Source organism: Anguilla rostrata, chromosome 3 (genome assembly GCF_018555375.3).
Source record: "Anguilla rostrata isolate EN2019 chromosome 3, ASM1855537v3, whole genome shotgun sequence".
In the NCBI taxonomy this organism is placed as follows: domain Eukaryota; kingdom Metazoa; phylum Chordata; class Actinopteri; order Anguilliformes; family Anguillidae; genus Anguilla; species Anguilla rostrata.
Genome location: NC_057935.1, coordinates 68,390,061 through 68,417,491, shown reverse-complemented (window position 1 = coordinate 68,417,491; position 27,431 = coordinate 68,390,061). Strand labels below are relative to the sequence as shown.

Below are 27,431 nucleotides of genomic sequence, written 5' to 3'. Positions count from 1 at the left end.
TTTTTAAATGTGAGCTAAAAGTAATTCATGATGTGAAAAATAAAGAAATAAAGACAAATGTAATAATAAACTGCATTCAGATTCAATTTGGCAATAAATCTGGGAGGTGTGATGTGTGATCTTGGGACATACTCCTCTCTGCCCCATCAAAAAATTAAGAAGTTGTGTCATTTGGGTTGGGGTGGGGGGCGGGTGTTGCAGGCTGGGCCGCGCAAGCTGAAGTCACACATGGGGAGCAGGACGGAGGAGAGGAGGGGAGGAAGAAAGAGAGGGAGGGAGGGGTTGCCAGAGCTGTCAGGTAATGCCTGGATGATGAATTGGGGCCGGCTCAGGCAATGAGGGCTGCTGATGGGAGTTGCCAGACTTTATATCATTCTCCAGAGCGTTTGCAAAAAAGCGTATTAAAGGTACTTAGGCTGCAATGCCGCGCTCTCCTGAAGTTCCCATCCCCAACCTGTGCTGTCACTGATAAAGACTCACAGCCTTCCTGTTCTCTTTCCACTAACGGTAAAAACCGTGCAATCATTCCGACTGGTTTACTGGTGACAAGGCTGCAAGCTCAAAAAGGGTGGAGAAATTGCTTTCTCGTTAAAAAAAAAAAAAGCTATTCAAAATAGGTGACTATTATATATTGAATTATTACCATTTCTCTCAAATTTTTTTATCATTTTGATAGTGATAGCTTTTTTTATATTGGTAGCTATTTATTCACCACATATTAACTGGCGGATATTGCCGGACTTATTGAATAATAGAAGTGATAGCTTCCATTCACATGGATTGCAGGTGTGAAGTATGATATTGCCAGGGATCGGGGCAAACTATTTTGGATGGAGAGGAATTCTTTAATTCACAGAAGTTCAGCTGAACACACTAGTTTCCCCAATGGATAAGTAGACGCTGCGTCTAAAATCATGAAACTACTGGTTTCAACGGAGACGGGGGAATGGTGAATTTATACAGGCATCAGATGTGCAATTAGCACAGTGCTAATGGAAGTTTGGTGCCATAATTAAGGACAATGACTGTAACTCAAGTGTTTCAAGTTCAAGTCCCAGGTGGGGTACAGCAATTTGGGCTATTCTAACCGAGGTGCTTAATTTGACTCGCTTCAGTAAATATCCGGGGCCATGTATGTTTGATAATTAGAAAAACAAAAACAAGTAAGATAAATTGTTATGGATATAACAATCTGTTGAGAAAGTTAACAAGCAGGGTGTATAAAGTTTTGCATGATCAGTACAAATGTTAATCTGATGGGTGACATAGCTCAAGAGGTAAGACCGATTGTCTGGTAGTCGGAGGGTTGCCGGATCAAATCCCGCCCTGGGTGTGTCGAAGTGTCCTTGAGCAAGACACCTAACCCCTAACTGCTCTGGCGAATGAGAGGCATCAATTGTAAAGCGCTTTGGATAAAAGCGCTATATAAATGCAGACCATTTACCATTTTTACTCTGCTGTGTCCTAATGGTATTTCCATACTGGTGAAGTTACAGGGGTCAAAGGCTTGTGCCTTCATTCCTTTTTATTCTTTCTCTCTATTTCTGAAGGTGTCAGTCTTTTTTGTTCTGGAATTCAATATCAGTTGTGAGGGTTTCAGTCTTACTCATGTTGTACCTTGACAGACAAGGCCTAGACTCAGATAACTGGTAATTCTCATAAGTGTAAAAAAAAAAAGGTGTATTTCATCTGCAATAACAATCATTTTGAGGACACCGAGCTTGACATTCTTGGTGCTAAATGGGATAAATTTTTATCTACATTTTCCCCCAATGTTTGGAGATAAACTGAATAAATAATTTAGAATGCCATGTCAGCGCACTCCAGTTGTGTCTTGCATTTTTTAAATATTTACACAGTCTACACCAAATCCTCCCAACCCCGCCACCGCCCCCCCCCCAACCAGCCCTTGGATATAAGGCAGCGATGCTCAGCACGCGCGCTTTCATCCGAACCCGAGTTCGCTTAATTAACCGGAATGTTCCGCGGAGCTGTCGGACGTCTGACACGGCCGGTGTAAAACACAGCCTGTTCTCCCCCCCCCCCCCACCCCACCCTCCCCCCCTCCCGTTCTCCCCCCCTCCCTCCCCATACCTCTGCGTTCCTAAGGCAGTCTCTTTGGGTTACGCGTTGCCGGATCTGGGGGCCTTTTTTTTTCCTGTTGCTGCAAGCCCGACTGCACAGATTCTTCCCCCCCTGATGCCGCGCAGGTCCTGGGGGGAACGCCATCAAAAGGTGAGGCAGGCTGCTCGGCGCACCACCTCCCCCCCCCTGCAAGTCCTCATTAGAGGATGAGGACCCGGGCTCCTTTCTCCCGCTGGTGTCAGTTCCACACCGGCTCACATCAAACCTCGACCTACACCCCTTTACACACAAAATGGCTGCTTCTACCGCTTAATTACCCTCAGAGGCATGGTGCAAGTCATGGCTAAAGTTGCGAGCCATTGCTGTTGCGAATGAGGGGTTTTAATCATTGTAAACGCTGTGATTTCAGGTGATGCCGCTTGAATAGATCAGACTTATGTTCTACATGCCCTCCACCGCCATGCAGAGTAAGACTGCTTTTAAGGATAATATTCATTATGGGCTGTGCTTTTATTGAGACATAAATACATTAGTTTCAGCATTTTTTTTTTGCCAGCCTGATGCAAAATGACTTGCTGGTCGAGCAGTATCTTTGTTATTGTTGTTCTTGTGATATGTAAAGTGCATCACATCACAACCGCCTTGCAATCTCGCTCTATATACCGTAAGCCTGTCTGCCAAACAAATACATTATTAAATACAAAAAGAGCAATCAATAAAAAAATAATTCTATCAAGTAAACAGCGTTTGCGGACTGAGATAGTTGATTATGATGGACAAAACACTTTTAGTGATGAGCACATTATCCACTTTAATTTCCCATTTGGCAGTGCTTTAACTTTAACTATGAAGATCCTGTTTATCATAGGTCAATGGTTCTCAAAGCTGGGCGGGAGTGGGGGGGGTGAAGGTTAAAAAAATGAAAAAAAATTTTTATCTAAAAACCAAAAAGAATACAGCATGCAAGAGGAATCCCAGTTGTTGGAGAGGTCCAACAAAGGTGCCCAGATTGAAAAAGTTTGGGAATCACTGTCATAAGCCGCGTTTCCACCAAAATTACCCGGAACTTTCAGTCCCAGGAACTACTTTACCAGGAACTAAAAGGTTCCTTCAGCCAATGGTTGTCTGCGTTTCCACCGGGGTCTAAAGTACCGCGAAGATTAGGCAAATTAGCCCACTGACGTTGTCGTCGGTCCATCTGTCATATGATTTCTTCTGTAACCCCATACTACCACCGACGTAGCCTACATTATTTTCTAATAACCGGGACAGCCCGGAGGGGTTTATTCCACTTATATACAACGGGTTACCAACAATGACTATATATGGTTACTTTTGTATTTAGCCTATTGATTTTCATATATCCTCTCAAACACATTCATTAACAGCAGAAAACACGCACACGTTGTAAACAATTTGCTGTTTTATTACTTTCTCGTCGTCAATTCCATATAGGCTAATCGCAAAATGATAAGAATAGAACGAAAACTCGGACTTGCGTGAAAATGTAAATTAGTAGTGGTACAGCCACCGTTTGCTTTCCTTCGAAGTTACTGCTAGCCGAGCAGCGAAGTGTGCCCTCCAGATGCGAACCATGCACCATAAATTAGTCCATAGTCTTCCTGGTCTTTTCGTGGAATTGAAAAATGGCAGTAAAATTGAGTAAAATTACGTCAGTCTGAAAAAGCTAAAGGGAAGATTACTAGAATTAACCTGTTATTTTACCCGTATAAAAAGTGCGGAAGGTGATTTCCAGTTTGCTTGTACTGTATCACCAATGTTAATTATGCAGAACTACCGCATACCTCACATAACTGTATCAAACGTTTTGAGTCAATTACAACGGGCTAACAAAGAAAATCCGGAAGAAAATATTCAGCAACCGAATTAATCAGTTTGAATGTTTTGGTAGCCTACGTAATATGCTGTCCCAGAACGAATGCTTAGCATTTTATAACACGAATACTAAAGCAAGAAAAGAACAGAAGAGCACACGTTATAATTCCAAGACGTTGACAGGCTATAACCAAAAGTAGGCTACTGCGCCGCATAATATACAAGTTTGATTTGAAGTTATTATGAAAATAAATTGGTTTGCCGCTGAATATTTTCAAACATGGCGGGTAATGGCGGAAAATAAATACAACACAAATGCTACGAGTACTCGACCAATCAGAAATGTTCAGCGCTGCAAGCTCCACCCAAAAGGTTCCTGTACTTTCGGAAAGTACTACCCCCCGAGCAGGAACGTTTTGGGGGGTAAAACAAAGCCCCCAGAACTAAATTTAGACCCTAGTTCCTGCGGTGGAAACGCACTGAGTTCCTCAAAAGGTTCCTAGTTCCGGGGTATAGTTCCTGCGGTGGAAACGCGGCTATAGGTCTACAAACCTAATGTGCTGTCTGCTTGGATTTCTGTCTGCTTGCCTGTTTGCATGTGACATGTCAAAAAACCTGGATACTCTTGTCGGGGGGGGGGGGGGGCATGAGCGACAGTCTTGGGAAGACTGTACCACAGTACTGAGCTGAGAAAGAACACACCTCTCCCACCCACTGGATTTCATCTGGTCTCCAGGAAGCTATCTACTAGAGCAGGTGAGTATCAGCAGACTTACAAGAGCTAAAAGACTGAATGCCATTCAGCGGTTTTCTAGTGTGAAAATAACGCCGAGACAAATATTTGCGGAGAGAAGTCACTCTGGCTGACAAACAAGCTAGAGATGTATCATATCCACTATTCAAATGATAATGGGTGTGGTGCGCTGGAGAAGTGGTTGCCTTTAAAACAGACAAAATATACAGTAGACTATGGTGAGGAGGTGACTGATTGATGGCATAGTCCGATGGCAGGATAAAACAAAGACTCTACAGGCCTGCTCACTGCAATTTCTTTCAATTAATTATGTAATTAAACACAAAATAGGGTTAGCTTTAGTGCAGGTCTGATTTTAATTCATTATAATTACATGATCAACTATGATAATTATGATTATTACATAATAAATCTAAATAAATCCCAGTCATAGCTCTAACTCAGATCGCATCCTGAATTAAATCCTAAACCTCAGCATACTAAATTAAATCAAAGTGTATTTGCATACCAATTACACAGCACTTGCATAACTTATCTGTTCATGTGCTTACACAATTTTGTTGCAAAGAAAATATAGGATAGGAACAGATTAACCTTTAGTCCTGGACTAAATCGCGTTTTGCATGGAGAATCTCCGTTCCAAATTGAATTCAGTCTTGGACTAGGCTTAATCTGTATCCACGGAACTGGCCCATAAGGTCTAGTGGGCGGCAGTGTAGCATAGAGGGTAAGGAACTACCCTTGAGCAAGGTACTTAACAAGCAAGGCATTGCTTCAGTGTATATCCAGCTGTATAAATGGATGCAATGTGAATGCTGTGTAAAACGTTCTGTAAGTTGCCCTGGCTAAGAGCGTCTGCTAAATGCCTGTAATGTGATGTAATGTAACGTAATTTCCAACACAATTTATCCTCCTTCCCTGTCTTAAGACACTTCGACACGAGCTGACGCACCTTGCCACTCGGAGAGATGGAACAGCCACTGGACAGCTTGTGTATTTGCCAGAGGTCGCACTCATGTAAGGACACGCTGTCCACAGTTCCACTGATCCCCTCATAAAGCAGAGAGCACTGACAGGACTGCCGCTGCCTAATGCCGTCTACGCCCTCGCAACGATCGCTTTGGGGCGCTCGAAGGCGACACGGCGAAAGGAAACTTCCGTACGAAAACTCCGCTCTGACTTTGAGCCGCAGGTTAATGAAATTAACGACGATTTACACCGATGGGAGAATTATTGCCCGTTTAAAAAAAAAAAAAGCGCCTGAATGTCTTTTTTAAGTTTTTTAAGTTTCTTAAGCGGAAGAGAGAAAGGGCAGAGACACGTGAGGAAGTCGGGACGTGGCATTTAATCCGCCCGCCAGAAAGGGAAATGGGACCCATTGGAAATCTCTTGCCGGTAGGCCTTCTCAGAACATTCTGTGCTGGAGAGTTCTCTCTGTGTGACCGAGTTAAAAATGTGCCAAATATTTTCAAGCGTGAATGTGTCGTGTACGGAATGCACTGTAGCACGAAAGTTCTTCTGCAGAAACCTGCCATTCATCTCGTATTCCCACCAGGAGACAAAAAAAAGAAAGAAAAAAAAAACCTTTCCCATGAAATTGATAAATGAAATTCAACAGTAAATGAATGAAAACAGGTTGAGGCCAGCGATCGTCGACGATTGAGGATCGTGATATATGAAGTATCTATAAATATTACGTCAACACGCTTAGCAAAATTATTCACGTCATGTGAAGAAGAAACCAGTATCTTATTTCTATTTCATTGTTTGCATGACCATGAGAAAATAATGGCAGGCATCAAGAATGGCAACAATTACAGAGCATCTGAATGTGCTACCCCTTACTGGAATTTAACACACTAACTTTACGGTCTCAAATTGTGTTCATACAGAACAGGCATTACTTGAATAGCCGCACAAAAATTCCGTGAAAACAAGTACTCTACTGTGGTCGTGACCCTCTGTTATACCAGACTATGAGCAGAAAATGAAGGAAATTAAATCAGCTCCATTAAAGCAAGTTAGTAAAATGAGTTGTACACCTTTGTGCATAGATAGGCCGTGTTATAAATGAGTTATTGGTGGGTGGTAATCATGGGTGTTTCTCCCCCACCATTAATAAATTACCCCTTTAAAAAAGAATTAAAATTTCAACTTTTTATTTTTTATTTTTGGTTGAGAGCGGGAAGCTGGTGTTTTTATGCACACTGTGAAAAGCAATACTCACCTGGGGTTTCCTCTCTCTGTCTGTTGAGCTGTACTGATCAGCCTCCCTTTGCTCCTCCCTCCTGTAGTGGATGAGCACTTCCTGTTGGTAGTACTCCATGATTGACAGGTGGTTTTGCACACTGCCCTTCCGGAGCTCCTCCTCCTCCTCCTGATATGCTGTGAAGAGAATTTTAAATTGTGAGTTGCATTGTCTTCTGTCAGGGCAATGTCGTATGGTACACTGATACAGCACCGTTAACTCAACAGTTTGGTGAACAAACTGGTGACAAGCACTAGCTCTGGGACCCTTTTCATAGTTCTGTATTTCTTTATTAGAGGAAGCACACTTTGGGAAAAAAACTAAATGCAACATGCAACAAATGGCTCCAATACTAACTGCTTTAAAATGAACTGAATAATAATTGCAACTGTATTATGTCCCTGGACAATTGTTTTAAAATCGGAAAATTATGTAGAATTCTAGTCCATTAGTACCCATTTTATTTCTCTCTGTGAAACTATATATATATATATATACACATATATATACAACAGCCAAATTAACCCGTGAAAAGACCAAGCAACACTGATACACAAATAAAATTAGCTAAACCAAGCAGCCGGTTAAAGAAAATCTGAAAACATACTGTGCTGTAATTTAAGACATCTCTAACATTGCACTATGTTTGGTAGCAATCCCAACCACACACCAATAATGTGGGATTTGGTCAGATATGAGGGATCTCACTACTATTTAATGGCTAACAAATTCATTATACCATAAACTAATTTGGCCAGGTGCAGGCATGTGTGCACATTTGTGTGTGTGTGTGTGTGGGTGTGTGTGTGCGTGCGGGGGGACGGGGGTGCTGCATGTGCTCCAGCACCTGCTCCAAGTACCCAATGAGCCCCTTTCATCTGATTAAAAAAGAGAATATTTCTATTTTTATAGTTGCTGTCAATCATTTTCATTAATTAATTTTGGTAAAACATACTCCTTACAACCACTGGACAACTACTAGGGTGTGGTAAAACAGTTTTCTTAGGTCAGTACGCCCTTCTCTCCACCCCGAATACCTACCTTTAAAACTTAAACAGTATTTTCCAAAAATAAATACATAAATAAAATATTACATCATCCTCAAAACATTTCAATGAACTCAATGTTTCGGTGTAGCCCACACCTGTCACCTGACACCGACCTCGTCTCGTTCTCCCGGTTTCGCTGAGCGACGCATCGCGGCCGAGGCACACAGCCGCGGACGACGGGTCCAACTCGCCGTCCGTTTCTCCGCCGCTGCCGCTGCTTCCCGAGTACGCGCTGAATCGAAGCGTCCCGTCCTGAGCGAGAACGAGAGCGAGAGCGAGAGAACGACCACCGGATTAGTGCACGCAACAGCCCACTTCCTCTTCCTCTTCCTCTTCGTCTCAATGGTTCACAGAATTAGAAACTAATAAAGCCTCGTTTTTTTTTTTTCCTAAGAGGCTCAGGTTCAGAAGCGGATGGAAATGAAAGCGTAAAGTAATTTATTTTTTTTTTATCGCTAATGCACTTTGGGAAATGTCAGAGAAATACAGAATGGCTTTTCAGAGGAATCCTTTTGATTAAGAAAACCACTTAACCCAAAATTACAGAGGTCTATCTTTCATTTGTTCAACACACATAATACAAGTTATTATTATAAAGAAGAAAAAAACCCAAAGTATACACAATCAAAAAATCCTTTAAACTTCTGCACATGCGTAAAAAAAAACGTCTAGTTTTGTAAAAGCACTTGTACCTGAAAAACAGATGAAATAAAACCACTTTAAACGTATTTGAACACTTTCCCCTCAATTTTATTATTATGACTACCCCAAGTGCCTGCAGCCACAAACCAATGAATCCTTATGAAAGTACAATACTCTAATGAAGTACAAAAGACATTTCTTTTGTAAGAGTCATATCAATGAATGCAATTATATACCTACACTGTAGTACATATTACAAAAATATATTATTTTCATAATACAAAATATTGAATAACTGTATTTTAAACATAGGCCTATCTAAATATATTGAATGCATGCTCACATAGAACTGCATATACTGTAGTAGAGACAAGACAAAAGAATAAGTAGATTTTGCAGTGAATGGGCCCCATACATCCATCCATCCATTATATATAAAAACCTAAGGTCATTTTTGTGTGATACATAAAAAAATTGCAGAAATGTAAAAACCCCACCCCTGCCCCTCCCTCCACACTCAGTAAACAGGCTCTTACTGTGGGCAGGCTCTGATTGCTGTTCTTCCTCTTCTCCTTCTCCTTCCCATGATCCTCTGGGCTCTGGGCAGGGCTTGTCCTGTATTCACTCTTGCTTAACCTCTGACCTTTCATCACACCTACAACATCACACGTCCAAAAACACACAGGATAAATGCTCAGGAATGGCATGGATTTTATAAAGGGGAAGAGCTAAGTATATTAAGCCATTCCTGTATTATCAACCATTTATACTAATATGAGAATCATACATTGCATTATTTTTAACAGGACAGGAATACACAGCAGCAAGTAAGAAAAGTGACTAGTAATGAAAGTAATGAAAATGAAGAGTTAGCAAAAAAAAAATGTATTTATCTATTTATTTTAAGTAAAAATCCCAAAGCATTACATCCCCAGAGAGGGAATTGAGATGGCAAAATGGCATTTTCCACATTGCAGAAGGCTCATTTTCTTGAGATCTTGAACAAAGGCTTCTGAACAAAAAAATATATTTTCCTCCAAACAAGCTACGAGCGGTGGCAGCCAAGAACCCCTCCCCCCACAGGACGACGTGGCAAAGGAAGCCGTCAGAGAGGATTTCTGGGTATTTGCTTTCCTGATGAACTCAGTGTAATGCATCAACGGCTGATAACAATCTTACCCAACATTACCAAGTTTCCAGTGGTGCATCTTACACTGAAAGCATCCCAAGAAAATAAATAAATAATAAGAAACAAAAACCAAACTGGTAAAAACTGTCGGTTGGAGTGACTAAGTGCCCGCAATAATAACACTGAAATGTGAATTGAAATTATCTTTTTTTTTTTTTTTTTGCCTGTTTCATTTCTTCCCCCTTTTTAAAACTCTACCTTCTGACAATATAATTAACTTCATTTCTCAGGCAACGACAGACTAATTTGCATCAAGATCAGAGTAGTCCTTTTCATCTCGTTCCCTGTACTTACGGAGGCGATCTGTAGCTTCGAATGCCTCGCCTCAATTTGTTATAATGACAGGGCCTAATCACAGCTGCCTCTTTCACGGGCGCGCGGAGCAATCGTAGCCCCTCCAGAAAGTATCCTTGCATGCACTGTATAATCTTTGACTGCAGCAACTGCCAAATGAACCTTTTTTTGTTATTACACCTCTAATCTGATGGCAGACGGGCTTCACCGTGGGGAGAGGAGACTCGCCTCGGCCCAGCGCGTTCCCCGGGTCTACATGAACACAGAAATCCCTGCGTATCTGTTTTTCATCTAGTAACTGATGGCCGTTGAACAACTGTTTGTTTGGCAGAGCACGTAGGCCTCGTGCTGCCACTGCAAAAAAAGAATTGTCTCCCGTAGATAAAACACAAGAACGGTGCGACTTTTTAAGAAATTAAACGTAAGAAGCGCAGTTATCAGGCTTAACAGCATTGCACAGGACCCTCTTCTCTTGTCGTCTTTAACCCATTTGAAGACACTTAAAGGCGTTTAATCTCTCCAATCGCAGCAAAAGGAGTCTCGGAGGGACTGAGGTTTCAAGAAATGTAAAAAGGGATTATTAAACTGTATTACTGAAGCTATTTCCAGTTGAGCTCTGTCAGCAGAACAATTGTGTTCAGGCGGAAATTAGTCGAAGGTGAATTTCACACCGTCAATACTATTTTTTATATTTTTATCTCAAGAGAAGTTAATGAGCGGAGTTAATGCCTGCCAGGACTCCACTGTGAGTGAAACTACAAATCCTTGGAGTGTTCAAAACCAGGCATGACACAGTCTAAGATGACATTTACTGTGAGGCCATAGACATGGGAACTATTTGGAAAAGGGACTCTGTGCTTGGGTGTGCTGGAGAACAAAGAAAGCAATAACTTCAAACAAAAATGCATTTAATCTAAATGTAATCTCTAATTAACTGCTTATTGAAAAAGTGAGAACTAGAGCACAATCGTATGTTTTTTTGGTGAGTGTATGGGTCCTTACCTGAGGTGGTTGGTTTAGCCAGGTGGGTCTGTAGGTCACGCACATCTCTGCTGGATTTGGCGCAGTCTGGCAGGGCGTGGCTGGCATCGTGTGGGATCTCATGGCTGGACTTGGAAGGCACTTGTGGCTTGGGTGGTGAAGTTGAAGTTGGGTCTTCGGCAGGCTCAGCTGGTGCGGCAAGAGCCTGCCCGGGGCTGGATGCGGATTTGGGGAGGTTTCGCCCAGTTGCCCGGGCAACGGAGTCAGGTAGGGGGAACGTCCCTATCCCGCTATCCAAAGTTCGGGTCTGGCAGCTGGAGCCTGGGGTACAGGAGAAGCATGTGATGGAAGGGGAGGGAAAAACAAGGAAGCACTGGATTCACAAGCAGTGAAAAGGATTGTGGGAAAACAGGGCATCTTGGGAAGGTTCAAATAACATGGAGAAAAAAATGAGAAAAGCAAGAATATTATTTATCAGACTGACATACTTCTCAGAGTTTTTTAAACACTGAATCTGTTCAGTGACGGCAGGAGCCAGAAATGGTAAACACAAACCAGCTGGCCTGTCCAGTACTTTCTTTGTTTTGCCTGGAAATACCTGTACCTTTCTGAGCAAATAAAGCACAAGATGTGTCAACTGTCCTTACAACTGATGGTTGTGTTATAGAGGGGGGGGGGAAACAAATACAATATTAAATAAAAATGTTCTCTTTCGGCAACTTAATTTTGTAGATAACCCAGTTTAGGCAAAGAAACATTTTATTCCTATTGTGGTTATAAAACAGCAACAGGCACAGCTTGCCATCAACCTGGTTCGGGATATCATCTTAATACCGATCGGTGCTCTTACGAACAGCGTGATCAGAACAGCGATGCATCGCTACCAGTCGGACAGTGAGCCTTTCAGCTAACAATAGACGTCTTTGTCGAGAGAAATAACGAACGTTTGCGGCGGTTGTTCTCGATGACAAAGTAATGGAGGGAAAATACTGTATTTATGCAAACATTTCCACTGCCGGGGGGCCTGCTGGATGAGAAACAGCAGGCCGTGATATAGTGAGGTAGGCTATAACTTATTTATTTGGGGGGGGGGGTTTGCAGAGACAATAGCCGCCAGTAAGCAAAAAGGGCGTCAGTGCGACGGGGTTTGGTATCTGAATATCTCAAAGAAAGAAAAGAAAATCCCAATTTATTAAATAAGAAATAGATTTTCACCACAGAAAGACCCAAGCTGAGCATGTTTTTTTTTTTTTTACCCTTAAATGTTACAAGTGCAATTTCACACATCTAGTCTCTATTGTATTTCTGAATGTCAATTTTCCCCAATTTCTACTCTTATGATTACATTGTGCTATGGACAGCTGACTAGATTTCACATGCAAAATGATCTGCACTGTATGTACGAGCACACACACACACACACACAAGCACGTGCACACACACACACACGAACACGTGCACACACACACACACGAACACGTGCACACACACACACACACACACACATGCACAAACACGCACGCACATCCCCCACCTTCTATTTTTTTGTATCCAGAATAAAATGGATGGAGTGGTGTTCGGTATGATTCCATTACATGTTGCTCTGAACGGCACTGTATAACGAGTCCTCCTTAATTTCATTGTACGCACAGAGAACCCATATCATGTTGAGGAGAGTGAAGGAACACTCAACAAGAGGTGAACACTACTTACAACGAAGGCATTCCCTATTTCCATTCATTCATTATCTAACCGGCTTTTTCCTTGTCAGGGTCGCGGGGGGTGCTGGAGCATATCCCAGCATGCATTGTGTGAGAGGCAGGAATACACTCTGGCCAGGTCGCCAGTCCATCGCAGGGTACACACACACACATACCATTCACTCACACACTCATAGCTAGGGACTCTCTCCAATTAACATAGACCCTCCAATAAACCTAACCTGCATGTCTTTGGACTGTGGGAGGAAACTGGAGTACCCAACGCGGTAGCCAACGCGGACACAGGAAGAACAATCTACAACGGACGTGTGGACAATTAAGTCTGTTTTTGAGTGACTGAAGCTTTGACTATACTGTATGTTCAATATATGACAAAAAATATGTTAGTATATGACATATTTCAGTTTATGACAAAATCATATGAACTTTAATAATCCGCCTATTTGACAAAATGAGTGTGCTCTGTTTGAACTCGAACAATTCTCAGTTTTCTTTTTTTCAGATAATAATTGCATTTTGGTAGTAGAACTTTCCCAGTACCACTCAAAATGTGTTTAGCTGAAGTGCTTAATTCTCCAATACACGGTATGAACTTTGATAAAATCTGAATAATCTTTTAATGAGAGTGTGTAACTGCTGCTGTTTAACAAAATTGGCTCTTTAGCTAATTACATCCATCACAAGAGGGGCAGATTAGAACTAAAATAATGTGCCACTGAAAATTACCACTCGCAATTCCAATTTTTAAGTGGTACTACTGCTGTCTTCTATTATCTACCGCTACTATACATTAAGAAACGGGGACAGAAAGTGAGTTTATTAGATTGGGGGGTGTTAAATAGAAGCATATTCACTGCTGCAAACCCTTACCGATCATGTGGTCTTGACAGTTTGGTTCCGGTTCGAGGTCTGCTTCAGCCTCACCCCTGAGGTTGATCTTCTGGGTCACAGTCTTGGTCTGTTTGTGGAACATTATTGGGCACCAATGACAGCTCTTTTGAATATTATGCATGAAAACTCACCCACTACATTACATTACATTATTCTATCACATTTATTTAGCAGACGCTTTTATCCAAAGCGACGTACAATAAGTGCACACCAAAGGTCATTGGAACAACTACAAAACACAAGTCCGATAAGCTACAATACTCATTTTGTACAGTTATTCATAGTCATGAACACGTTAAGTCCAGTTCACATAGTGAACATCACACTGACCAAACCTATGCTGTCAAACTAGGAGGCATTATAAGCTACAACATCAAGATAATGATACAAGGCACAACAAGTGCTGGATGGAGGTACATGTAACACGAGTCACCCAGCATGATTGCATGATGTGTAAATTGTGCTCATAAATAAACAGCATCACATTACTTGCCCCGTTTCCCTGCAGTGCCAAAAGAAGGAAGAGGCCGTGATGGAAGCTGTGATTGCCAATGGGAATTTGAAAACGAATGTACCATGATTCTTTATCAAAACCTCCAAAAAAATTAACAGCACAAACACCTGTGTGAGACTAACAGTGCGCCCTAGACCTCCCTAAAAGCACCACAGAAAAAACATAAGACCTCACAACTGTCGAGAGGGGTGATTTCATTGACCCGTAATTATTTTTGGGCATAAACATTTTGGACAACTGGATCGTGGTTTAAGTTTTCGTGAGGTTATGCGGTGGATTTACAGGGCCTATTTACAACGACCGTGCCGCCGTGAAGAACTAGATCTCGTTATACGCAGCGTCAAGTCAACAATATTTTAAAGGGGATTAAATTAAAACTTTTTTTTATTTTTTCTAAAATGTTCTCTAAAGCCAGAGTTTAATTTGAATGATTATTCACTTGGCTGCACTTTAGTTTGGCTGTGTCATTCTTTTAAACAAAATTTGCTTACACTGAGAAGAAAATGCCCTCTCTTCACTGAACAAATGAATTCTAAAAATAATACCACTCATACTATTCTAGAAATTGAGCCAATAGCTCCCAAATATGTACCATGTAAGCTATGAAAGGTGTTAAGTAAATAGGGAAAAAATAGATATTTTAATACATATTTTATGTTAATAAGGCTTGAGCCAAAAGTTGAATGTCATTTCTCTCATACATTGATATATGATAAAGAAAAACATGGCTCTCATAACAAAATAAACAAACAGTTGTCATTAATATAGTGGATTTATGCTGAAGGTACGTGATGTGCCAATATTACAGAATTCCTATGCCCTAATGGTGGCGGATAACCTGAAGAATTTTTCCAGGCCCATACTTTTCTCACTGCAGGCTGAGTCCTGGAAGTTAACACTTGGGAAAGCTTTGCCTGAACCATGAGTCTTGTCAAATGCTATCCGGAATGCCAAGCAGTCATTTCAGTATCATTATCATTAATGAATGTCACCTGTGATGACAGCACTTTCACAGGGACGGTTTTCTCACCGTTGGTTTCTCACCTAAACTTTTTTTTTTTAACAGTCTCATTTTTGAGAATTAACTGGCCTGAATCTGACTGCGTGTATTCATCAATGATTTTTTGACACCTTCAAAACTTGGATAGCTAACCTGAAGTTTGATGAAAACCTCCTTAATATATAAAATAAACATAAAGATAATAATGTATCACATAATGCCATACTTACAGCGTTAAAAAAAATCCAATAAAAGTTTTAAATCTGGGTGTAATTTTTAGGAAGTTTTAGGAAGTGATGAAACCAAAGAACTGACAAGAACTTTAAAGCTCAATATCTCAGAACTGTACAAATGGAAGACAGAACTCTAGTTCGCAGTTCTTGACGATGTGTGATGAAAGTGAAATACAGTGTAATTCTAGCCACTAAAAACTAAAATCTGATTGACAACAACCAAACAACGAATGCTATTGTACGCAGGCTCCTCTAATGCCTTTGATAAGATCTGCTACCAGCCAATCAGAAGTACACAGGCTTCAGTAATGCCTGTGATGAGACCTGCTACCATCCAATCAGAAGTACACATCAGATCAGACTGAATTTCCCCTATATGGCTTTACAATATCCCTCCATGCACTCAGCCATGTTCTTTGTGATAATTTGAGGGACTCAGCAGGGTGCATTGTTTTTAAAGCAAAAGACAAGCCTTTTTCAGACAAGTACACACAAGGTATAATCCAAAGGACAATTCAAACCTAACTGACTCTGACACAACGACAAAAGAAGCGGGGCTGTGAAATGGCAAAAGAAACGAGATTGGATTGATACAAAAGCAAACGTTCGGGGATGAAGGGTGAAATTAGATGTTGCTAAGAGGCTTAATTATACCGGCGTAAGTGCTGGATGGGTATTCTGAATGGGGCTCCACAATGACTCAGCGCACTGCGACAATGGAGACGGCCCGAAACTCGTCCCAAATTCAGCCTCGCCACTGAAAGCGAGAGACACTTGAAAACAGCAGGGCCCCACAAAGCTTGAGACCTCAGAACCCGCCAATGCGAGTCCGCGCAACAGGAACGCGCTTTCAGGCTCTCCGTTACCCAACACTCACAAAATCCTTGGACTGACAAATTACCTGTTAATAATTTGCGCTGTTCCTTTTCAATCTTAACTAAATTGTTCTTCAATCTTCTGTATGTATACACCATACGTGCAGTATAATGTAATTGTTATAATGTTCCATACACAATGCGTGCAGTTTGCATATTGAAACACCTGAAGTGGTTCAAGGACTGCCGTAGTTGTCCAGTTCACACAATGAAAAAAGCTGACAAAAACAGGTTAAATGTAGGGAGATTTTTCAGGAAAATGCACACTTTTGTAAATTTTTCTAAGAAAATGACCTTGAAAAAAATAATTTTCTTTAAATAAATGGCAGAATATTTTTTTTCATAAATTGTTCTGTTCCGTTCACCTTACCTTGGCATCAACATGAATCTCGATATCTTCCTCCATTCCTCTCTTTTCAATGGAAATGCCCTGGGGACTGTTGGGGATGCCTGGGAGAGATGCACCATGGGAACTGCCCTTAGTTACACTCCTATAGGAAACAGGATTTGATCTTTTTTATTTTTTTGTTATTTTTATTTATTTTTTATTTTTTGTCAGCAGAGGCGCTTTTATATTAAGTCCGCAGGTAGAAAGTGATTCCATTGATAAATGACACCATCCTACTTCGATCCTGCCACTGTCTCCTTCTCCCATAATATCTGAAATAACCCGTTTCATCTCCCCAGCTCTGGACTTGTCAAGTGATAAATGTTTCTAACTAGCCTTGATAAAATCTGTCGGTTACAATTTGAAGTAGTATATCAATTTATCGGAGGTGGTCTAATATATATATATATTTTTTTCTAGGCTGAGATAGCTCGGGGCAGCAGACTGGTATCATGGATCATAACGGCTGACTGACTCAGTGGCTTCTAGCTTAGAGGACCGAAGGTGCTCACTTAATCAGCACAATGCCTCAAACAGACAGCTGCTGTTTGATCCATTTCTAGAGCTTTAAGATTTTTTACATTTTAGTTAACACTGACACAAGAAAATAGCCACATAAATTAATACAGCCACATATACTGGCAGAAGAAATCTGGATGATGAAAAAAACTACAATGCTGCAATCAATATTTTGTAGTTTAAATAATCTTGAATGTATGTTCTTTACTTTTAGTTAAATATGACATACAGTTACACCTTTGATCTCATGCAAAAATCTGATTGCAGGTATAAAAAATGTCTATCTGTGTAAGTAACAAGTTAAATGGCATACAGGTCTATATTTTTAAACAACCATTCAGACATTTAAAAAACAAATTATAAACAAAAAGAAGGTCAAACCAATGTGAACAGTACTAATACCAATAATCTTGAAATGTAGAATTATGTTCATTGTTCATTGTTGGAAGCAACAAACACCGTGCAGCCATGGTAAACATTTACCTGATTAGAATCTCCTTCATAAACTGCTCCTTGCCCATGTAGCTCACAGAATGCTGGATCTGATTTGTATGTTGTCCCATCTGGAAATGGCACTGATCCATTATTGAGTCTAGTTTATCCCTGTTTTCTGTTATCGCTTGATCGTGACTGTCCCTGTAATGCATTTCATTTTTCGTCTTATCCTTTGCTTTGTCAGGCTTTGTCTGCCTGCCTCCCAGCACTGAGCCAATCTTGCTCTCTTTCTTCTCCTCTTTGCTCTCTCTTTTCTCCTCTTTTCCTTTAGGGGCATCATTTTTCTTGCCCCCCAGGGCTGGAAGCTTGCTTTTGCGGAAGCCAAACCAGTTAGCAATGGACGAGCCAGTCCTGTGCTTAGCTTCAGACGCCTGGGACTTGCTCAGCTCCTGGCCTCGCTGTACATTTTCCTGGATGCCCATCATCACCTTCTCCTCAATGGTGCAGGTGGTGGAGGGGCTCACAAGTTTCTCAGGCTCTTCAAGCCCTTTGCCGCCGCCACCACCAGCCTGTTGTTTTGAGATGCTCCTCGCCAGGTCAAATTTATTTGCTGCGGGCAGTCTCGTCCCGACACCCTCCACTTTCAGTTCGGGGTTGTAGACGGGAAAGGATTCCGAGTCGAACTGAGGGTGTGACGCCACTTTTGCTGGCCGCCTAGAGCTCCTGGGACCAAACCTGTCGATGAGAGGCAGACTGCGGACCTCCTTCTGAGCGCTGGCCCTGGCGGCGCTTCTGCCCGGGAGGCCGTGATTGCTGCTGGAGCCAGTCATGCACCCGTGAGGGCCCTGGCGGGTGTTGACGATGCACTGGGGAAGGCTCTCTCGAGACCCGCCCGCGGACCTGGGCTGGAAGCCGTCTCCGAGGGAGCTCTGCCTGGTCAAGGAGCTCCCTCGATCGCCCGTGTTCGTTATGATGTGGGTGCGAACCTTCCCCGGTCCCTCTGACGTTCCGATGCAGGGTTTCTGCATGTAGTGGGTGCTAAAGCTCTGGCTGCGAGCTTTGGCTCCATTCATCCCCAGCGCCGGCTTTAAGTGGGGCTTGGTTGAGACGGAGATGGATCGCTTGAACAGCCTGCCTTCTGCGTCCATCTCTTCACAGAGCGAACCGTCCTCGGCCACCACTGGAGGGAGCAGCTCTCCATCCATCGAGCTGCAGCGGATTTCAGGTCTCAACCGCAGACTGAAAGTGTTGGACGTAGCCGCTGGCCCTTTGGAGGTGCTGTTGGTGTGGTCTTTATCCTGCTGCTCTGATACAGAGGAGCTTTCCCTCAACACAGCAGGTGATTTCACCAAGGCTTTCATGCCAAGAGGAATGCGTGTTTTTGTGACCCTTTCTGCTGAGTTCTGAGGACTGAGCCCCAGGACTGCGGGGTCTGACATTGCTTGGGAAGGCAGCAAAGCAGACCCGCAGGACCCTATAACGTCTGGAGAGTGACCCTGCAGAGAGATGGGCAAGCTGCCTGAGGTCTTATACAACTGGGGGTATCCATTCTCAGGAAGCTGCCCTTTCTTGCCACAATTTGTGTTCTGCAGTGATTGCCCTTTCTGAAGACTGTTTTTTGAACCTTTGGATATGGTATCGTGAAGATCTGGAGCATGTCCTGAAGCTGAGGAGGGGTAGAGCTTTGCAGTGACCTTTTTTGGTGATCCCCTCAAGGGGGTACGACAAGAAACGGGAGATTTTTGAAAGGGGTGGCTAGGACCTTCCACTAACCTCTGAGGTACAGCCTCTGTGTTATAACTTGCATCCCAGAGGGCAGTGTCTTGGCTCTTATGAGTGCCTGGATGTTGTCCATTAAGCACAGATGGTGAAGCATGAGGGTGTGTTTGGGAGCCATGAGGGGCTACCCTCACAGTGCTGGGTGTGTTTTGGTGAAACCCAGGTCTGAGTGCTTGAGGAGTGCCCTCATAGTTTGGTCTGATCAGTAGGGAGGTAGAGCGACCAGGAGGGGGCGGTGGAGAAGGGGACCTGAGTTCAAGTTGTTGCCCAACATCATGGGTGGGCAGCTCGCCACAGTCCATGGGCTCCAAGTGCCTCCTAGTCAGGAGCGGAGAGCCTGGGATGCTGGAGGTGGGACCCTTTCCCCATTCAGTCCTGCATGGAAGCTTGGAGCTTGGGTGAGCCGCTCGGGGGCTCTGAGCAGAGTAACCACACCCAGGGGGTCTGCCAAACTTGGACAATTTGACCGGCGGGGAGGAGGGGGACCGCTCCTGGCTCGGGGGAGCGACGGAAGCACCGCCGCCTGATTCGGTGGACACCTTGAGGGGAGATTCCCTGCTTCGGCCAGGGATCTTAGTTAAGTTAGCCTTCGGGCCGGAAGCACCATTCACCATGGGAGGGACGGAGTGACCTTTCTGAGCGCGGTTGTTGGGGGACCTTGTGGGTTTTTGCTGCTGTGAGTCCTCACTCTGGTGCAAAATACTTTTCCTCCCCGTTCTAGGGGAATGAAGCTCAACGGGCTTCTCCGGTGACTCTAAGACGATGTAATTCCTCACATCGCTTCCCCTCTGACAGGTAGGCCTCCCCTGAGATACGAGCTGGGTGTACTCACTGATACACGCACTTTGAGGTCGGCGTCTTGGGATCGCATTTTGACCCATGACTGCAAGATGCTGTGAGCCATACTCAACAGGCTGCTCCCTGTTGAAGGCCATGGCGAGACATTCCTCGGACTGCGCACTCTTGGATACCTTGGGCCGATCGATGAGGCTAAGGGGCCTCGGCCTACTGTCCGCAGACTGCGCTCGGTTGTGGTCCTTCCTCAAGCATCGGGGCGCTAGCTTTTCCTCGAACCCCCTGGAGAGTCGCCCGGGGTCCCTTCCTGGCTGGGAGGCTAACCGCCCGCTGCTACTCTCCAGGTCCCCGGGCTCGTCCGAGTCCGAGTGGTGGGGGTGAGAGAGGCCGGCCTCTACGTGGCTCACCTCACACGGCAACAGGGAAGGGTTTGCGGTGGTGCGGGCTCTCCCACCGGAGAAGAAGAAGCCGCTGAGGAAGCTCGTGAGCTTCTCAGGCCGCTCCTTGGAGTCGTAGCCAGTGACGGCTGGGCGCTTCGGAGAAGCAGCCCCCACTCCAGCGTTGAGTTTCTCCATTGGGCCGCAGAGGCCACCTGACTTCCTGTGGCCCGGTACCCAGCGGTCTGTGCTGCAGGGGCGGGGAAATTCATCATCGGCATCGTCGGAGTCGTAAACAAACCCCTTGTCCCCAGCCCACAGGCTGGCGGTCTTGTCCGCTGAGGAAGGTTTGGGTGCCGTTTGGCTCCTGCATTTGGTCCCCAGGGAATAGATCCCTTCATTGGAGTTCATGCAGTCCTTGTAGCCCGATTTAGAGTCTCCGGATCTGGAAGAGCCTTTGGGCTTGCGCCTCTGGAGCCTCCTCAACCCCTCCAGAATGTGGCATTCCTTCTTCCGGGCAGGGAGCTGTTCCTCAGCGGGGCCGCAAATATTGCTGGGTGCCGATGAGCCCAGGCTTGATCTTTTCTCCCAGTTCAAAGACGACTGCAGCGGGGGAGACAGACATGGGCACACAAAGACAAAAAATACACAGTGAAATGCCAGCCGCACCGTCATCAGGAACTTTAATAATACCCTCAATAGAAATCTTGATTATTTCGCTTGTTAGTTAATATATTCCAGAATGCTCAAGTGACCTGTGATTGCAAACTAATGAATTTAATCTGTTTACTGCACGGCAGGCAGTTATTTTTGTTGAGATAATTACTCTGACAGGCCACTCTCTATATGGAATTACACTTCTTTGGTCGCTCTAAAATGGAATATGAGAGACACTTCAAAAAAAAAAAAGAGGCATTAATTCAGCCCAATATTGAAATGTCGTCTTCATGAAATATTTTGTCTTCCAATTACTGCACACTGCAAGTAGGGACATTTATTATCAGTACATTTTAATGGTTTTTACATGTCCCAATGATCTTATCTGCAAATACACATTATGTACACATCACGGCGATGACATTATACTAGAGCTACTGATTTTTTAAGCGGATAAGAAACAAAATTCAGGAAATTAACAAAAAAAATCACAGAGAAACGTATTCATGAAGACCATGGCAAGGCTGCTGTGCAATGCTCAGTTATTCTAACAGCATCCCAGAATGCAATGCAGTGCTCTCATATAATCAAACCCATACACAGAGATCCTGAGATTGCTACATTCTACATCAAGCCTGGCCTCCACGGAAGAGATTTCCCTGCAGTATATTACCTTTCCTGAGCGAGCTGAACATGGTCAGAAGTCACCTTCATCATATTGCAGAGGCAAGCCGATAGATCTGATATATTTTGCATCTCGGTCGCTCAAGGTATTGCACAGCAAATTCATGGAGGCCTTAATAGCATGACAAAGAAACTGCTCTGAGAAATATGAAAATCTCTCTGCAACCCCGACCATGGCTTACTTCCTATAAATCATGTTGTAACACACCTGGAAATGTGTTCTCAACGAATTGTTGCCATGCGATGGCTGAGCTCACTGTACAGTGTACCAATTTCATTGAATAATTTTACCAGTAACCCACGAAAATCGCTTGAAATAACAACAGATCTCAGGAAACCTTAATACACACAACACAATGCATCATAAACCGTTCCCAGAAATATAGATATACATTACAGTTGTGAAATGAAAAGTTGTCAGAAAGAACTGACAACTAACATTTGTTTCAAAATAAATGTTATGAGAAGTGACTAGTAAGTACCAAGTGTTCAAAAAGTCCAAGGCATAGTGCGAATATATAAAATCCTGGTTCATGAAAGGAACACTTTCTGACATTTTTTTTTCTTTCTTTCTTTCTTTTTCTTTCTTTCTTTCTTTCTTTTTTCTCCCCTTGTAGAACCACTCGAGACATTTGGTGAATGTAATAGTCTTGTGAATTCAGGGGGTGGGGGGGTGGGGGAGAGAAAACCGCTGAAGGAGAAAGAACAATCGAGAGAGAGCGAGCGAGCCGACGGGGCGGAGGGGCGGATGGGCGGGAGTTTTTTTTTACCAGTCTGCCGCTGGACCGGCCCTCGTTCCAGGTGTGGGAGCCGCTGGAGAAGTCGCTGCAGGCGCTGGACAGGGACAGCTCGCTGCTGCTGCAGCTGCTCCGGGGGTAGCCTCCCCCGCCCCCCGCCGCCGGGACCGTCAGACTCAGCTGGCTGGGGAACCTCCCCACGGGGACCCCCGCCTTCCCGTTCAGCTGGGCGTCCTGCGCGGCACGGGCAACGCGGAGGAATTCAGTGAGTACTGTGCGGTACAGACGGGAGTTTATCGGCATTCTGGGCGCAAGGCCAAGTATTTTCAAGCCCCAGTTTATTAATAGCCATGTGTAACTATGCACAATGCAAGGACACAGACAGACAGACAGACAGACAGATGTTGGGGCAGGGCATCTTATTGCTGATGACCAAAGTGCATGCTCATCTTGATTTTGAATATGCACGTGAATACACCACACTGCCATGGGGAACCGCTCCATAACAGGAGTGAAGCGGCAGTAGATGGCTCTCGCACATCCACGTGCAATAACTCAAGCTGGAGCCAGGGATGGCACGGATCCTATCTGTGTGTCCAGTGGTGATAGCACAAGGGAAGAGAGAGCGTTGGCCTCTAATCTTACATGCCAGAAAGGATTATCCTTCATCTTACTGGGCACAAAGTGCAGTATTGTAGTAAGCTCTTACAGGTGTCCAGCCTCATGCAAAGTGTCAAGCAGTGTGTGCACGGTCATTCACTTGGTACGTTACTGATTAAATTTGGCCAGCCTAGTGAATCCCATTGTGATTGCAATTGTAATGTTTTCTTTAGCACAAAAGCATATCATGACTGAGGGCCTTAATTTTGTTCACGCACACTTATCTGTCTGTGACGAGGCATATTATGAATACCACTGTAGACCACAACTTACGACATTACAGTTACTGTGTCGTACCTGGGAAGGGAACCTGTCACCTTTAGGGTTACGGTTAGGGTTAGGGTTACTAGACCAGTGCCTTACCCATTATACTACACTGTCGCCCATGATTGAGGGACTTAATTCATTCGAGCACATTTATCTGTCTGTGACGAGGCATATTATGAATACCACTGTAGACCACAACTTGCGACACAACTCGCGGTGTCAGAAAAGCCAGGAGTTGCTCAAACCCCTTTGGCTTTATTCCAATTGCAAAATGCAATGATTGTATTGATCTAACCCCAGTAAAGCACAGCCATCCAACACTATTTTTGCAATGCGAGTCTTTATTTCGACGGTCACCAGTGAATGAATTCACACTGAAGTTTGGTGCCGGAGCGGGCCTGCCAAGTTTCAAAGAACATCTATGATAGATGGGGTATTATAGGCCAGACAAGTTAAATGAATTTAGAAGCTGAGTAGAAGTCCACAGAGGGAGAAAATCCTTTATAGCGGTCTAATTGTGGTCCCCAATGCACTGAGATCCTTTCTATTAGAATGGCTCTGATGGCCAACCATCCATCTTTGTGTCAGTGCAGGGCGGCTGAGCTTCTTCACTCTTGTGGTTTATTGATACCCCATGCAAGCCACTGCAAGCCTAAATATTATTATTACATTTTATTTATTTATTTATTTATTTATTTATTTATTGGCAAAAGCTAAAGTGAAATATGAGGCCGAACACCTCTTTAAAAGGAAGAGTTCATCAAACCAGAATATGCGAAAAAAATCAATGTCATTCCTTAACGTACTGCTTCTGAAAAGTATTTGGAGCAAAGCCTTCACGATCTGCTGGAAACTGCAGAGTCCATGAAAGGGGTACGATGGTTGGTCGTTGCCCATTTCAAATTAATTACAGCACTGTGCCCAGCAATGGAACGGCTTTCATTATTCATCATAGCGTTTCAATTTGTCACATTTTACACAGAAATTTGTCGTGAGGCTAATTAGAAAAACCTGAAGACTGAATATCAAATTAAATGCATTTTACATCAGAACGTCTGCTCGAAGACGCTTAATTACCGGAAAAGCAGCTCTTTGAACTATTTTCCTTCATGGCACTGCATTCTTGTCCAAAGCATGGGATGCACTCCACAGTGAGGGACAGGCAACTCGAATCCTAAAAGGTCAGTGTCCAGCACCGTTTGTCCAGCGAGCGGCTTTTTAATTAATATGATTTATACCTAGAACAGCAGGTGAGGTGAATTCCTATCCAAATAATGACTTTAATAAAACAATTAAGAGCTGAGGCTGGATTAAAACCAGCAGACTGTGCCGTCTGCCATAACTCAACCTGCCAAGCCATATGTTCGACTCCTCTAGCGCTCTGGTTTTTAAAGAATGAATTCAAAAAAAAAGTTCCTGCTATGCATAATGCATGATCAGATGAGCAATATGCTACACCGCCTGCATTTTTCTAGAGGACGAACCGAAGTCAAAGGCTAGAAAAAGGGAAGCATTCCTTTGCTGTAACAATTTCAAATGCACCAGAGGTTTTTGGAAACCAGGTTGGTGTCCTTTTCATTGCACTGATAAATCCTGGGTGAACTGCTGGCATTATATTACTGTAAAAAGGTACTTCATTTTATATTAATTTAGTGGCTTTTAGCAGATTTAGCACTTATCCAGCCAAACTTACAGTTCACACAAAAGTGCACAGAGAATGGATTGAAGTGCAGTTATTCACCAGAGCAGGGGTGTCAGGGCCGGTGTGGGTGCAGGTTTTTTTTTTTTTTAGCCCAGTACTACGATACCTGTTTCAACTAATTAACTAAACATTAACTTCAATCAAGACCTTGATCAGCACGATCAGTTTGTCTAAGTGCTTGGCTAGACTGATAAACTGCACCCACATCAGCCTTTTTCAGATAAGACTGGACACCACTGCACTAGAGTGAAAGTGTAGTCACAATAGAGACAGCAAGTGCAAGAAGCACAGCCTTGATTGACAACTATTTACCCTATTTAAAAGAAACAAGTTTAAATGGTAAATGGTAAATGGACTGCATTTATATAGCGCTTTTATCCAAAGCGCTTTACAATTGATGCCTCTCATTTACTTTACAAACAAGAAAAAACTGCCAGTAAGAGCATGAATGTTACTAAAGGCATATTCAAGGCATACTATGTAGAATTTTACCTTGAATATATTACAAAATAACTGTGCTTAGTCATACCTCTTGTATGATGCAATGGCAGTCTCTGTCCTTGTGCACATTTGTCAAATCCATAATGCAATAATGCAAGTCCTGTTCTTCTCACCCGATTTCTGAAAAGGATCTGCTAAGCTTTGACAAGCAGGGAAGGTGGGTATCATTTTTTTATTTCATTTTTTTTTATTTTTCTCTCTCACCTGAGGGGGCGAGTCAGAGTTACGGGACAGCAGGAAATTTTTACTCTTCTCTGGATCCAGGATCAGGTCCCCCGCAGAGAGACCCATGATCCGGGAGTGGAGTTTCTGAAAGGGAACACACACAGACTTTCAGAAAGACACTCTTGCACAGAAGAGGGATACACCCCTAAAGAACTCCCCGCTAATGTTCCATGTTGATGCCAGTCACGTGTCATAAGTGGACCTTCCACCCTGATGACTGTAACGTGAGGTTTTATGTCTACCCTAATGACTGCACTGCATACTCTGATGGTCCACCCTAATGACTGCACTGCATACTCTGATGGTCCACCCTAATGACTGCACTGCATACACTGATGGTCCATCCTAATGACTACACTGCATACTCTGATGGTCCATCCTAATGACCACAGTACACACTCTGATGGCGTACCCTATGATTGCATATATGACTGCACGCACATACTCCGATGTTCCACCCTAGTGATTTTATTGCATACGCTGATGGTAAAACCTACTGATCAGAGCTCATACTCTGATGGTGCCCCCTACGATTGCACTGCATACTCTGATGGTGCACCCTACGATTGCACTGGATACTCTGATGGTGCACCCTACGATTGCACTGCATACTCTGATGGTGCACCCTACGATTGCACTGCATACTCTGATGGTGCACCCTACGATTGCACTGCATACTCTGACGGTGCACCCTACGATTGCACTGCATACTCTGATGGTGCACCCTACGATTGCACTGCATACTCTGACGGTGCACCCTACGATTGCACTGCATACTCTGATGGTGCACCCTACGATTGCACTGCATACTCTGATGGTGCACCCTACGATTGCACTGCATACTCTGATGGTGCACCCTAATGACCACAGTACGCACTCTGATGGTGCACCACGTTGACCACAGGACATACTCTGATAGTAAACCCTGATGGCTTAAGACCAGCCCAGATAGCCAGCAACTTTGGGCAGGACCTGTGCCGATTCTGGCCCGGCGGTGGTGACTCGGGGCCAGAACTGGAGCAGATCCGGCCCGGAGCCGCTGGCTATCTGTTAACAGTACGCCCTGCGTATGCTAATGATCCTGAACGCAGGCAGACGTGCAAAGCAGAATACAAAAGGTCAAGAATGGGGAAAACAACCTGAATCAATACCTTCCACAAAATACCAAATACAAGTAATACGGTTTTTCCATCTCCAAAATTAGTCATCTAAAGGTCACAGAACACATTTGTATTAATTATCTCACCGAAAGTGCAATCACTGGAACATACATCACATTCAGTAAAAAAGGATGTGCCAGTGATATGTTTAAACATTAATGTGCGCAGTACAATTATACTGCACATTTGCAAATATAATCATGATATTAGGCACTTATTCCCCACTGCTATGA

At 43.6% G+C, this 27,431-nt stretch overlaps 1 protein-coding gene across 8 annotated transcripts in view; it reads right to left on the bottom strand.

The window, feature by feature from the left end:
• LOC135251761 (nck-associated protein 5-like) overlaps nucleotides 1-27,431 on the bottom strand; it is a 157,926-nt gene that overhangs the window by 7,246 nt on the left and 123,249 nt on the right. For all 8 annotated transcript variants that reach the window (XM_064329512.1, XM_064329508.1, XM_064329513.1 and 5 more), the window contains 9 exons: nucleotides 26,018-26,122; nucleotides 22,717-22,917; nucleotides 17,703-21,208; nucleotides 16,683-16,803; nucleotides 13,670-13,757; nucleotides 11,100-11,399; nucleotides 9,151-9,269; nucleotides 8,086-8,224; nucleotides 6,903-7,060 (listed from right to left, as the gene is read on the bottom strand). In XM_064329512.1, coding sequence (XP_064185582.1) covers nucleotides 6,903-7,060; nucleotides 8,086-8,224; nucleotides 9,151-9,269; nucleotides 11,100-11,399; nucleotides 13,670-13,757; nucleotides 16,683-16,803; nucleotides 17,703-21,208; nucleotides 22,717-22,917; nucleotides 26,018-26,122 — 4,737 coding nt within the window. The remainder of the gene's footprint in view (nucleotides 1-6,902; nucleotides 7,061-8,085; nucleotides 8,225-9,150; nucleotides 9,270-11,099; nucleotides 11,400-13,669; nucleotides 13,758-16,682; nucleotides 16,804-17,702; nucleotides 21,209-22,716; nucleotides 22,918-26,017; nucleotides 26,123-27,431) is intronic.